We start from the raw sequence: 13,850 nt of genomic DNA, 5'->3' as shown, positions 1-13,850 counted from the left end.
GGGGGGGGGGGGGGGGGGGGGGGGGGGGGGGGGGGGGGGGGGGGGGGGGAGAATATAATGTGATGTGATATTGATGGAGAGAAAGATAAGGGAATGATAAGGGAATGAATGAATCCGGTCTTGCACTAATCATTAAGCTTTTAGATATATAACGAGGTCATTCATAGTGGATAACAACAGTCAGACACAGGAGCTAGGTATACGGTACACAGGTATCATATTACATTCAGCGAGAACCAACGAGCTACTACTACTTACTACTGTACAAATCAAATCAAATCACCTAAACGGCGAGCCTTTCCCCGGCGTCCAGCCAAGCGATCCTCCCATGCCCGGCGACAATCCGACAGGTCTTCTCACAGGCGTCGTAGGTCCCGAGACCGACGCGTCGGCCGGGACCGGGGCCGGGGAATCGCCTGGTATGGTGGGTGTCTCGGTCCGCTGGATCAGATAACCATCCTTCTTCGCCGCCGGGGGTTTGTAGTTCATCTCCCGACCCGTCCTGTAGATATCGTGCAGGATCGTCTCCAAGATGCCCGCGTCCTGGAACTCGAGATACTTCTTGTATAGCTTTAACGCCGTGCGTGCATCCTCGATACTGTCGTGGGTTTCGAGCTGGATGTCTTCCTTGAGGAGGTACCAGGCCAAGAATGCGAGAGACAGCTTACGGAGCCGGGCTTTGACGAAAAAGAAATCGATCGTGTCGATGACTTGCGCTTTGGGGACGTGGATATTTGTTACACGGAAGTCTTGTTTGAGGCCATGGCCGAGGAATTTACAGCCGAGATTTAGGAGGATCCACAGCTTCTTGTATGCGACTTTGAGTGAAACCAGATTGTGTTTGGAGTATCGGGGATCGAGATCTCCTTGGACAATTCCGGAGTATGAAGTGAGGTAGTCGACGACAGGCTCCTTGCTTGCGATGTAATCATCGATGAAGGGGAGGCCTTCGTCTTCACCGGACCCTCTGACCACGGAAACACGGGCGAGTGCATAGACTATTGGTCTGATAGTCTCACGTTCTCCGTCTGAATTCATTTCAATCTCAGGCTGGCGAACGGCAACGAATTCGGTATCTAGAGCAATAATTGTTCCTTCTCCCGGGGCTTCTTCTGGTCTCAGAGGACGATATGTTTTCTCTCCCACATTGGTGCTTATAAACGATCAGTATCATACATAGCTTCTTGGCTGAGATGGAGCTTACTTATGATCCATGTAGAGCAGGGAAGTATCCAGATTCTGCTTCCATGAATTATCAATTCGGTTGTTCGCAACCTTAACTTGATATGCGATCACAGAAGGTAACTTCCAAGAAGTATTGAATGTCAGAGCTTCTTCAGGCTTGACTGGCCGGACTAAAAAGTCATTGAATAGATGCCATTGGCTTTCTGCCGGTGCCGTTGGCCGGGACTGCGCAACTATAATAGGTAAGTAAGTATAAATATGCTTCGGGTTAGAGAGCATTTACCATTAACTAGGGATACCAGGTGAGACTTCTGATTTTGTCCACTTTCAATGTTCGCTGCAACTCCAATCAGGGAGTAAACGGTTATATTGTGAATGCCCCTCTGTAGATGAAGCTTCAAGTCATCTCCCTGGTAGCAGTAGAACTGCCCTTGGTCAATGATCACACCAATTTCTTCTGGCAGCCAGCCAGGAATGGACCAGAACTGCTTAGCCTCTGGGCTATTGATAGCTGCATTGAGCATAAGAACGGCTGGGGCGCTGTGGATGGTCTTTCTAGTTGCGAGAGATTGATATCGCTGGCATCTGCTGCACCAACCTCGACTTGTGGTCTCACGTTCGACGCTCGACTTGAGAATTTGGGAGAACGATTGTTTAGGGGCGCGAGGATTCCGTACCATTAATTTCTAATCGGGTCAGCTTCGTGTACGCAAACCTCATGGATAAGTAACGTACCGGCACGGGGTAAAGAAGATCATGGACAAATGTCGTTCCAGGTCGGGTATGTTCACTTCGACAATTCATGCATCGAATAGCCGTAGTGGCAGAAGTGGCCAAAACCTTATACTGTCAGCAAAGGAGAAAACAGATGTCTTCGTAAGGAGACTTGCCTGGTCAAAAGCAGCTGAATGAGGTGGGACGCTCCTATAATCTTGAGCAATTCTATCTAGCAAGAAGCGGGTCAGGCCCTGAAGCATGTTTGTAAGTGATGAGCCCGGCGCGTCTTCCTCAAGCAAGCCGAGTGGCCCAGCTAGTTCCCAATTAGCGTAGTTCAATACTAAATTCGTACCTAACTCACCTTGCGGGTGGTTGCTGAATGTTTTCAGTAAATTCGTAGCCTGGCAAATAGATCCTTCGGCCTTGTCAAGCATATCAAAGAGAAATCCCATCTCGCATAACAGACACATGTCATTTATACATCCGGTAGCAGTATGCTGCAATGCCAGATTTCGGATCAGAGGAGTGAAGTGCATTACTTGTAATAGCGGATTGGCGTAGGAATTTGTTATATGAATCTCCAATCCAGAATAGGACGTTTGGTTATAAAAGCTATCAGACGTCAGTTCTCAAGGAACGCATATAATAGAACGTGTATACTGACCCGAAGTCGAAATCGTCCACTCCAAACTTGCTGTATTTTATCTCGACGTTCCGATACATCACGGGAACCTCTGCCTTCAAGCTTGAAAGCTCGGTGGCTCCAATAGCATCAACAACGTCGTTGATTCTCTTTTCCATGGAAGCATCGTTGGCGGCCTCCCTCGCTTTCTCACTCAGAAATTTCGGTGCCTGGATACTCGTAGATGCCTTCTCCGCCGTTCTTGTATTCTCGACCTGATTTCTCTTCATGTTTCTCGTATTTCTGCCATACCCACCCCATTCAGTAGCTTTCAGAGTTGACAGAAACTGTGGGTCGATCTTCGGTGGTGGAGCTCCCACTTCAAATATCATATGGCTTGGCCACGCGGAGAGGAGTTGCTCACGGTAGTATGGCATTCCAACACTACTCAGAGGGCTGCTTCAATGTCAGCGATGATCCGGGTTTCATGAGAGCAAACTTACGTGTCCACACTCCAATCCATCGTTGTGGGGTCGTCGTCGGGGTCAGCAAATTCAACTGGGTTACTCAACTCTGCAAAGCGTATCCGAGAGGGAGATCCCCAAAGATGGACGTTGCACTCAGCATCAGCTAGTGCGAGTGCCTCTCCCGATGGTGCAATTTCGAACATGTTCAGATAACTCAAAACGTTCGCTTGTCTAACGTTGCTAGTATTTACGTTCATCAGATCAACAATATGCATCTGACCGAGCTGAGATATGACGATGCTGGTAGTTGACATTCGCGGGTGCATGCGTACATATGCTGCGCCAGCGGGGAAGGGTATCGGAGGCAACGATATCATATTCTTCAAGTCGAATACATTGACAAGAGGATCGAGCATATATGATTGCCCTTGGCGGAGGGAGTAGCCGCAGGTGACAATGAAGTCATGTTGTGCATCCATGTCATTGATCAACGAAGAGTGGGCATTCCAGGTTTTTATAACGTTGAAGGTAATAGAGTCCAAGATATTGACGGCGCCATTCTTGGTTGCAGCACAGATATGTCTGCTTCTTTTCATTATCGTGTAGTGTTCCTTGGTAGGTATCTGCGAGTTCAGTAAGAAAATGAAACTCCTTCGTGGCAGAGGATCTGTACCTGTTTTGTGACCGTTCCCTTGTCTACATCAATCGTAAACATCTGGTCTTGCATCCCGGCAACAAGTATTTCAGAGGTTCCTCTAGATGTGTAACTCATGCAACGAAGGTCTTTCATTTCATCGTGACTAAAAGAGCGAAATCAGTCCTGTCCTGCCGGTATGAGATCTAGGTGGCGTACGTGATGTGCCATATTGGGGGCCCCCGTCGCATCGCCATATGTATACTCTTAGACCCGAGGGCAATAACGCCTTTATCATGGAAGAGTATCTGGCGAACAGGTCCCTCTCCGGCTTTGAAAGACGTGTATCGCTGAAGTTCAGTCCCGTAGAAGCTTGAAACGCGTCCATATTCGTTCCCGATCCAGAGGAGTTCCTGGTTGGTATCGAAAGCAAATGTTGCTACTGGAGTTGGCACAGCGTGTGCCCCAGGAGGAGGCAGAGGAAGTCTGTTGACCTATGGGGACGAGATATCAGCATCCATGCCCTCAGACGTGATGAGGCTGCCCCGCGTAGTGTATGGCTGATCTCGCGGTTGTTTGGCAGAGTTCCAAGCTTGGAATCAAGGAATAGTGGCAAAGACTTACTTCCTCCCAATCACCATCCATCGAGTCGGATTGAGCGTGCTCTACACCATGCTCTGTCTGTCCATTCTCTATTTCCGGCTTTCTACACGACACTGACGTTTGTTTCTGCCACTTTCAATAGTCTCTAATGAGGTTAGCGTTTCGCTTACAGGCGGTGAAATTATTTCGGGTCTGGAGACGCGGGGATTCACATGGGGGCGGAAGAGGGACCACCTCTCTACTTGCTCATTCAAAAAGACGTTTGAAAATATATATCGTAACAAGTCAGACTCAAAGTGGATAAACACCACTCTTGAGCTCTAGTACCTGTACTTTACACAAGGTTTTCAATCTCTCAATTCGTCGCATAGATGGCTTAGCTCTATACTCTATGATTTATGTTACTCGCATGAGAACAATATCCCAGCAGGGAAACAGACAGAAGGAATATCGCTGATACAGAATGCAATTGATACCCGAATAAATACGGAAGCTAATAGGTTTTCGCAACTTTTCCTCCCGGGTTGCAGTCGGCATCGGATAGTCTTTAGGGTATGTATGTTCCGAATCTTGTTCAAAAGTACCTAGCATCACTAGGTGGAGCAAGCAAGTTCATGCATGTACATTTTATATAACGATAAATCTGGGCTCAATGATAGAGTTAGTCGGGCTCCTCTCAGAGTGCATCTCTGGTCCCGTCTTCGACCAATTTGCAGATACCTAGATCGCAGCTCCTTCCCACCACCGCAAATCCAACCAAAGAGAAAAGATCCATATCCATAAACTAAAGTAGTATTGGTATCATATATATACGTACACCGACCCCTGCCGCGCTCGCACTGTGGTATCTTCTATCCTGCGAGCATTACAACCCATCAAAAGAGTTATTCTTCCAACACCATGCCATGAAATCTGCAAACATCCTTCCTGCTGGATTGATAAAAAACATTATAGAGAAGTGATAGGAGAAGCAGAAGAAGAAAAGGGGAACCCCCTTTGTCGTAGCACAATGTACACATGATATTATCTCGCCAAAGGATCCGTGTCTATCTCATCCGATCCATGCCCCCATGCTACCGTTAATCCCAAACATGCTTGGATCTAGTCCTCTCTCGTGAACCTCATGACTGACATTCTTCATGAGCCGCTACTGATGATGACTCTGGCGCCCTCCTTGCCTAGAATCCCACGCTCTTGTGGTTTTGGGCTATGACCCCTTCCTTTCTTCCTGTTCAAGAATCCCAGCATCCCGGTAGGTTTCGCAGTAGCCGCGATCAACTTAGCATCGGCTGGGAGAGTAGCATCTTGTTTGGCCAAATCGGACCAGCTGCCCTCTGCACCCAGCACGACTGATACACCACCCGCCACAGATTCTTTCCGTGAGGTCCCAGCTGGCGTTGGGCGGTTGTATGGCTGATGATAAGGCGGAAGTGGATTCTGGACTTTGGAGAGCTGGCGAGGTCTACGGGTCTCTGTTGACTGGGGGCTCGAGGTTGGTGATTGAGATGTGGGTTGCCCATTTGGAAGTGGCGGGGTGTCTGTTGGCAATCGTGGGGAGCCAGTTGGAGTCGAAGGCTGAGACTTAGTGCTCCTTCTCCGCCTAGAGTGTGATCTTGAACTCACAGTCCTGGTTAAAGTCTCTTCGGTAGAAGTGGTGGGGTGGATTGGTGGAGGTTGTGTCCAATCCGCGGGGTTACCCGAAGTACCTGGACCTGAAGCCTCGGAATATCTTTGCAGCCTGGTTAGTGTAAGGATGTGGAAGAGGGGGAAGGGAGTTGAACCTATCGTACGCTGCAGTTGTGTAATCGAATGGCAGGAACAATGTCTCGATCATCTTATATAACTCATCCTCCCGTACCTCTTTCTCTGTTGCGTCCTCCTTGAGTGCCTCTCTTGGTTTTTGTCTCCGTGCCCGAGCTTCCAGAGGCGCTTCCTCCAAAAGCAACTCCTCGAGATCATAGGTTGCGTCGAAATTTGTCTTTTCACTCGATGGCACAAATACTGGCTCGATCTCCTTTCTCTCCAATGCCTCAAAGTCTATCGATCTGAAGAAAGGGTTATCTGAGAAGCTCTCGAAGTTCACCGCTCCCATTCGCTTCTCTACATCCTCCTCAAGCGCCGAGCTGATTGCATGCAGACAAGGCATCGAGACCGGTGGTGAGGTGACGGGAAATTTTGGGGCGGCTTGGGTGATTTGTAGGGATAACATGGACTGCGTGCTTCCCTCGAATGGACGCTGGATTATGATTAGTTTAAAGCGGGAAAGGCAGGATTCCTGAAACCATACCTTACTGTAGATGCATTCATAGAATAAAACGCCTAAAGACCACCAATCCGCCCCCGATGAATACCCCTTTCCCTTGTAGACTTCTGGGGCAAGATAGGCAAGAGTCCCAGACTTGCTCGTTAGCAGTTTTCCGGGAGTGAAATCAGACGCAACATTCTAGCCCAAGTCAGCAGAGGTTCCCTAGCAATTGAACAAGATACACCCACAAAATCCGCCAAATGGATATGGCCCTCGGAATCCAACAAAACGTTATCAGGCTTAACGTCCCGATGTATAATCCCCTGCTTGTGTATGTATCTCAGGGCACAACCCAGCTCCGCAATCCAGAATCGAATCGCCTCTTCGGTAAAGGTCTTTCTCGAGATGTGAAATCGTAAATCGCCGCCGTTCATCAAATCCACCACGAGGTACCTGCATATGCATCCTCAGTAGATGCCTCGGTTAGGCGGGCGGTTCGGACTCACATATATTCGATATCCTGGAAGCTGTATCGTAGATTGCAAATGAATGGGTGATTTAAATGCTGCAGCATTCTTCTCTCCCGTATTATGTTCCGCACACTCTCAGATCGAACAACTATTTTGGCGGGTGTCAGCAGAAGCTATGGAGCGAAGGGAGAGAGGGGCTAACCTTCATCTTTGCGGATATACTTCAGTGCGAAGGTTAACCCGGTATCCTTCCTCTCAACAATCCGAACCTTCCCAAAGGCACCCTTTCCCACAACTCGCAAGAGTCGAAAATGATTGAGGTTCACTATGGGGAAGCCCGATCGTTAGTCTCTCGCTTTGGATTGGTTTCAATTAGAGCGCACAATGCCAATGGCCGCGGGCTGCAGCGCCGGCCTTGCACCCGCATCTTTTAGAGGGGTTCTTTCAGATACATACCTTCACCTGAGAAGTTCACCGGTTTGCCTTGACCGTTCCCCATTGGCGCGACGAGACTGAGGAAACTGTGGCAGATATCTTCCGCCCACAGGCATAGTAGGATGCAGAACAACCGATCATACACCAGCCACCACAATCAGTAACAGAGGAAAGGCGTCTCGGAGATGTGGTGGGGACTCGAATTGGATCTCGAATATCGAGGTTGCTTGGGGAGGAGTGCTCAATCGAGGAGGGAAGCGCGAGTCGGAAGCGAAGAGTCGGAGGTGAGGGAGAATATTTTCTGCCTTTTGTCCTGGAGGAATCGAGTGGGGTCTGAGGAGGTCGGACGGTTGAAACGGGTATCAAAGGGAGAAATGTTTCTCAATGGAAGAAAGAGTGTCTCTCAACCACACCAGGGGCTGGTGGCCTTGCAGACGTCGTGACAAGCTGCGGGGACGCTTCTTTGACGTCCTTGTAGCCAGGACCAATCCGCTTCCTGCTCGTAGCTAGAGATGAGCAAGAAGTACCAGCGGATAGTAGGGAGGTCGTGGGAGGTGTAGTGGTGGTGATGGAGGCAGCGGCGGTAATAGTAGCAGTGAGTGTGAGAGTAGTACTAGCAGGAGGGCCCTTACTCCGTACACGAGCCACTACTCATGCTCTTGCAGGTGATTAGCAGACGGGGGGTATCGGGCAGAGAGAGGAGCCAGGAGCCAGGACTCAGGAGTCAAAAGGACAGGAGGAAGTGGGCCCTGTCGATAACAGCTACTAGAGCTGGGTGTTTTAATACTGAACGAGTTTGGCTACGGTACGGAGGACTTACTACTGTAGTCTACGGACCTGAACATAGTACATACACCAGCGTCCACAGTCCACAGTCTACGGAGCAGTCAGCGAGGAGGATTGAGGCGTTCACGCGGGAGGTGGAGGTCCAGGGTCTTGACTCCAGGATTCCAAGGGTGATGCGGTCACAATTATACTTCGTAAGGTAATAATCCGTGGTGTTAATGTACTGCGTACGCTGACCACTACTACCACTACTACTGCTCTGTGCGGAATGCCGTTCTAGGGCGCGGTTCCCACATGGGCGCGCACATGGCAAAGGCCCCACGTCTCACAACCCTGGGCGGCCGAGTCCAGCGTAGTGGCAGTGTCCATCGTGGCTTCAGAGCCTAGAAACAGTATAGAATGGTTCAGGGGGCGGGTGGAAGGGCTAAGAGAGAAGCCCTTCAGCGAATAGCGTGGGCGGTTGTCAAAAGCCCTTTTATCAGTCTTCTAGAATCAGACGTATCATAAGGTACTTGTATATCTGGCCATGAGTTGTCGATGTTAATGGTGATAATGATGATGCAGTGGAGGGTATTATTTATGATGAAAAAATCTGTTATTACCGTTCTCATTATCCTTACCATTATCTCCCTTATTATTGTCGAGGTACCTGGCTACCGATGTACCTATACCATCGGCCTATGTACCTATGGAGTAAGGTACATACGTCCTTACATCATGTACCTACTAATCTATGTACCTCATCTGTACGAATACCTCCGTATGTACCTAGTAGTAAGTTGCAACCAGGACACAACAGGGCCGAAGAAGCTCGCTCTGACCGTCTATCACTACTAACGAAGAATTGTCCGCAGATAAAGCTACGGCTCCTCATTCGATCCCGTGGACACGCATGCTTTTGGAGTTTGGATCTCTGGTTCTTCTGCTCAGCCGCAGATGCTTCCTCACGGCGCAGACCGCTCGACGCTGCACGAGATGCGCCGCCCGAGCTCCCCCTAGCTGTTTGCTGCTTCTGCTGCTGCTTCTTCTCTTCCAAGTTCCCACCCCCCGATTGTGCCATGCCGATGCTCCTCAAGCTCTCTCCTTCTGTCCGGGCCCCGCGGGCAGTGAGACCAGCAGCAAGATGGTCCCCTCGGATCAACTACTCAGACCCATGGCCATCCCATCTCTCTGTTGCATCGATCGACGGTGCTCCGCTGCCTATCCTAGAGATCCCAGAAAACCCTTGTTGGCGTTTCACTCTCCCCGCTACGTAGGTACCCGTAACCCGTGGTCCAGTAGTAGGACGGCAGTCCCTCCCTGGTTCAAACAAACGTCAGAGACCCAGATGCTCCGGCACAGCGACGGGGGTGGCCGTAAGTAAGACCGTCAGACGGCGAGACCATATCTGTGGAAACCCTATTTGGAATGGCTGTGTAGATGAGCACGAGATTTAGACGGTTCAGTCCTCCGTGCTCTGTACGTATTGTGTCGGATGCCATGATCCATCGCTATTAACACCACGAGCTGACCACGTTGGCGGCACGTACCTAAGGTATCTGGTGGAGTTCCACGTTACACCAAGACTTCAGTATATACGGAGAAATTCGGTCCCTCACGGCTCTCACCGCCAAAATGTGGGATGACTGAATCGTGGGCATGCCGTATCCGAATCAGGCCCGCCCAATGGCAGGGCAAGGAATATCATACTACAGCGAAGAGAGTAGGGCGCAATATGCAAGCCATCCGGAAGTTTAAGACAAGGAGTAAGTCAAGGACGAAGAATGATGCCAAGTTTCTACATCCTTTCTCCCTGAAACCCAGGGCACGCCTGCAACCTTCTAGAAAGCTCCCAGAAGGAACCCAAAAAAAAGAAAAGGAGGGGAAAAGGGGAATATGAAATTAAACAATAAAGTATAAATGGAACAGGGAACATAGTATTGCGAGCTACCCTAGGTATCTTACTTTACCTTGAGATAGGTACCTTAAGAGGTCGAAAAATCGGAATCATCTAATCACCAAGATCTACTCGCATCTCTAGACGCATCATTCAGACTGTACACGATGTAGTCGAAAATCAGTATGAGTCTATCCCACTCGACACAAACCAAACTCTACCTATCTGAAGAACAGAAATACTTCTCCACAACAAGAAATAAATGCTCAAGACAACCCCGGTGTCGAGGAGATATGCGTTGTCAAATGCACGCCCCCCTTTTAACGTCAACTACCTAGGTACCTACGTACCCAACATATGTACTCACCTCGCATTATATAACCAGTCGTTGAATTCAAAAAAAGGGTCTTGAGACTGAAAGCCCCGTAGGATTTCCATTCGTTCCCCATAATCCATCTGCCCACCCCCTTTTCTCCTATTTTCTTTTTCTCCTTTTTCCCTCTCTCCCTGTTCCCCACATTCAGGAATATGCCGCCGTTTGCCCTTCTCCACATCTCCTATATCCAATCTACTACCTCTTTCTCTCTTCATCTCTCCTATTTTTTAAGCGTACCACTAGAAGAGCCATGCTTCTTCAGTTCGCGTACCATGCCTGTCTCTTCCCCTGCCGGAGATCTTGGTTTGCCTACCTTACCTTGAGACTGTAGAAATTTTGGGGATGTGCTCGATTGAATGGGGGCTGTGAGCTCGTCCTTTTACATCGTATATACATAGGTATATATATAGTGGTTGTGTGTTGTACTTACGTATCTGTATACGGAGTATACAGAGGAGTTAATAGACGTATCACACATGGGCAATATTCGAGAAGATGCAGGAGGTAACAGCCCCTGATCGTCTACATAGTACATACCTACCTGCCATGTACATAGTGCATTGGCAAGTGCTGCCCTTGTGGGGATGGGGACGCATGCCTAGATACCTAGGCCTTGTCTGCATGGCACCCAAAACCTGGGAGCCTACTCCGTAAGTACACGAGACTCATATTTTCTTTTTTCAGTCTCTTCCCCAGGAGCCGGGAGATCGTCTTCAGGGGGGCTGGTGCTCACGCATACACAAGACAAGGGAAGCAGCGTACGCGCAACAAAGTCGTCTGCAAGTAAATCCTATCTCTTACGTAGAAGTTGTATACATATCTACAATAAAAGATTCATTAAACAACCCAATCCCGGGGTTCGTCACTCTGCCGGGTATTGGATTCCGCCCACGGCTGACGGAGGCGGAAGAGACGGAAGAAACAAAGACGCCCGTGTAAATGCTGTCCAAAAGATGCACGCTCCTGCTCCTGAATGCATGCAAGCTAGGCTTAAATGCGTCGACAAAGCTAGCTAGGTATAGTCGCAAAGCAAGAAGAAAGAAGGGGAAATTAACAAGGTGATAATGGTTTTGTACAACAGTAACTCCTGTTCCCGGACTCCTAAAATGCTAGAGATTGCTGACGATAGTCCAGCAAAAGGGTCCCGCAGTATCTGCTATGGTACGGCGGGAATGCAGGGCTGTAATAGCATGGATCATTAGACGTAAAACCAAGAGGCGACCATTCAATAACCTTCCTGGGCTTCGCGAAGAGGACGAGCTAGTTGGTTTAAAAGTGCATCAAGCTCCCGCCAATTTTCTGGCTTTTCGGCGAACTTTCGATGTTTTCGAGATAAAATGTGCTAGATAATGGTCAGAAAGGATCTTTGAATGCAAGGGGACTCATACCTCATCAAAATCTTCGAACTTATCCTGACAATTCTCGCAATAACCAGGCTTGGGATCCCGTTTCTCAAGCTTCCTCTGCTGGACAGCCCTAGCCTTGCGGGTATTTTCGGCCTTTCTAGCATTCTCCTCGCGTTCGGATGGATCTTCCTCGATCAAATCAAGCCTCTCTTTCCGCTTATCTGGCCGAGCAGCCAGTTCTTCTCTCGCAGCAGTACTGATGTCAGTCATGCGGTGAGAGCTGGCAAGCCCGCCATAGGAAGCAGGGCCGCCGCTATTCTTCTCCAGGACCTTCCGCTGCAGGCCGTGAACCTCCTTGCTGGTCCCTGCTTTTGCCCCTGGTTGGGCTGCTGTTGAGGATATCATCTGTGAACGAATAGCTGAGGTGACATTTGATTGCTGGAGCCCCGAAGCAACTGGTTCTCCGCCAAAAAGACGGCCTGCAGCAGCACGACTAACAAATGCGTTTTGTGTACCTCTGGATGAGGGCTCGGCAGAAAACGGATTTCTTGCCGTATCGAATGGATTGGATTGCTTGCTCAAGACGGTAACAGTTCGATTAGAGCCATCGTCCACTTCAGCCAAGGCTCTTTTGGTGCCAGCAATTTTTGGTGGTTGCATCGCGGCTGCTTCGATTGCGGCTGCGGCTCGCGTCCTTGGGACCATAGACCTCTCTTTCTCTTGTTGCCTTTGAAGTCGGAGTCTCTCCCTCTCTTTCTCTGCCTCTCGTCTGCTGTAATCCACTTCCTCAACGAATGGGCATTTACCATTGGCAACACTACGGAACTGTGGCCAATCGCCATCTTCTTTGTGTGCCACCTTAGCATACTCTCGGACCATGATAGGTCGTTGCTTCTCATCGATATCATGAATGTATATGAAAGGGCCTTTGAAAATGTTCAATTCCTTCGTGGCTACTGTTGGATCTCGATCCGAAGGCCCATTTAATCGCTCGTTTCTAAGCAGCTGAGACAGGTCCGCCTCACGGCTTGTCCGAGGTATCGCCGCGATTCCTACCGAATTGCTTCGTGTGTTGTGTCCGTGGGTTGCTTGGTAACCAGTATCCGTGTCAAACATAGTGTTCATCATTCGTTGCAACTTCTCGAGTGCCCATATCTTCATGCCCAATTCTCTTGCACGGTACAACACATCTGCATTACGGCCTCGTTGCCTTTTGATCTCTCCATCATGACCTTGCGGTGCAAGTCTTCTGTTCAATGGGACTTCAAACGTAAATTTTCCTTTCGCAGCAAGCAAGTCGGATTGGGCATTTGCAACCTCAGACGTTCGGTCGAGCAAGGAAGGGTTGATAGTCTGAGGTTGACCATTTTGCAGTTCGGAATCATTGGTATTCGAGGGAGGGACAGAATTAGGGTCATGTTCCGGTGGTATCGCTCGTGTCGTTACCACATGGGTCACCGCGTTCGAAAAGAATTTTTCCTCTCGCTGGAGCAGAATTAGTACCAGAAGGACCAACTGGGTAGTTCGATTACTTACAGCACCTAGAGCAATGACTTGCCTTGTACACTTGAGACGAGCCTCCTCAGAAACACTCTCAAAGTAGAAGACGAATTTTGGAAAGATCCGTTTGATGTGTTTCTGCCATTGTCTGATCGATTCTAAACCCTCATCTGATACCTTATCCACCTTTGTAACCGCCGCCGGTTGGCTGGGCTTCTGGCTTGCTGCCACGCATTTCCGTTCGAATGCTGTTGGCTGGGTGGCATTTGATTTTCGAGTAAATAGTCTACCTTCAGCTGAAGGCTGCGTCGGTTGCTGGCGTGGAGGAGTTCTCAACTGAGACTCCAACATCTGCTTCTTGGCCGGTGGCTGGCCCCCGTATGAATCTTCGCGTTGAACTGTTGCATGGGAGCGTTTTGGCTTCGAAGCAGCAGCAGTAGCGGTTAATGCTCGGTAAGGCGAGTTGACGGCGTTGGGATTGCTCGACAGAGGCACTCTTCTTGTAGACATGGTGGACAGAGTGTGAGGCAAGGGTGATAGTGATACTGCTGCCATAAGAAAGCACTCCGAGTACTGTCAAATACTCTG

General features: G+C 49.4%; 5 protein-coding genes across 5 annotated transcripts; all 5 read right to left on the bottom strand.

Moving 5' to 3' along the window:
• Nucleotides 1-279: 279 nt before the first annotated feature.
• M430DRAFT_49534 (hypothetical protein) lies at nt 280-4,270 on the bottom strand (the record flags this gene model as incomplete). The annotated part of the gene is made up of 11 exons (XM_024868076.1): nt 280-1,153; nt 1,205-1,418; nt 1,469-1,871; nt 1,921-2,025; nt 2,076-2,215; nt 2,264-2,514; nt 2,567-2,980; nt 3,028-3,614; nt 3,665-3,791; nt 3,845-4,119; nt 4,250-4,270. 11 exons carry the CDS (start codon nt 4,268-4,270, stop codon nt 280-282), a joined length of 3,411 nt encoding a protein of 1,136 aa, XP_024722562.1.
• A 918-nt stretch (nt 4,271-5,188) lies between these two features.
• On the bottom strand, nt 5,189-7,800 carry M430DRAFT_225191 (hypothetical protein). Its single transcript, XM_024864710.1, has 7 exons — nt 7,400-7,800; nt 7,146-7,268; nt 6,980-7,091; nt 6,722-6,926; nt 6,516-6,671; nt 6,010-6,464; nt 5,189-5,957 (listed from the first exon to the last, which is right to left on the bottom strand). Exons 1-7 carry the CDS (start codon nt 7,440-7,442, stop codon nt 5,366-5,368), a joined length of 1,686 nt encoding a protein of 561 aa, XP_024722561.1. The 5' UTR covers nt 7,443-7,800; the 3' UTR covers nt 5,189-5,365.
• M430DRAFT_17957 (hypothetical protein) lies at nt 7,760-9,224 on the bottom strand (the record flags this gene model as incomplete). Its single annotated transcript, XM_024863771.1, has 3 exons — nt 7,760-8,025; nt 8,233-8,254; nt 9,003-9,224. The coding sequence occupies 3 exons, from the start codon at nt 9,222-9,224 to the stop codon at nt 7,760-7,762; spliced, it is 510 nt and encodes a 169-aa protein (XP_024722560.1).
• Nucleotides 9,225-9,408: 184 nt separating this feature from the next.
• On the bottom strand, nt 9,409-9,735 carry M430DRAFT_225184 (hypothetical protein). The gene has a single exon (XM_024864709.1). The coding sequence runs from the start codon at nt 9,643-9,645 to the stop codon at nt 9,469-9,471; it is 177 nt and encodes a 58-aa protein (XP_024722559.1). The 5' UTR covers nt 9,646-9,735; the 3' UTR covers nt 9,409-9,468.
• A 1,906-nt stretch (nt 9,736-11,641) lies between these two features.
• On the bottom strand, nt 11,642-13,772 carry M430DRAFT_98957 (hypothetical protein; the record flags this gene model as incomplete). Its single annotated transcript, XM_024870156.1, has 3 exons — nt 11,642-11,758; nt 11,805-13,247; nt 13,299-13,772. The coding sequence occupies 3 exons, from the start codon at nt 13,770-13,772 to the stop codon at nt 11,642-11,644; spliced, it is 2,034 nt and encodes a 677-aa protein (XP_024722558.1).
• Nucleotides 13,773-13,850: the final 78 nt, after the last annotated feature.

Source organism: Amorphotheca resinae (assembly GCF_003019875.1).
Source record: "Amorphotheca resinae ATCC 22711 unplaced genomic scaffold M430scaffold_4, whole genome shotgun sequence".
Taxonomy (NCBI): domain Eukaryota; kingdom Fungi; phylum Ascomycota; class Leotiomycetes; order Helotiales; family Amorphothecaceae; genus Amorphotheca; species Amorphotheca resinae.
The sequence above is the reverse complement of the archived record's forward strand: the minus strand, read 5'-3'. Positions and strand labels throughout refer to the sequence as shown.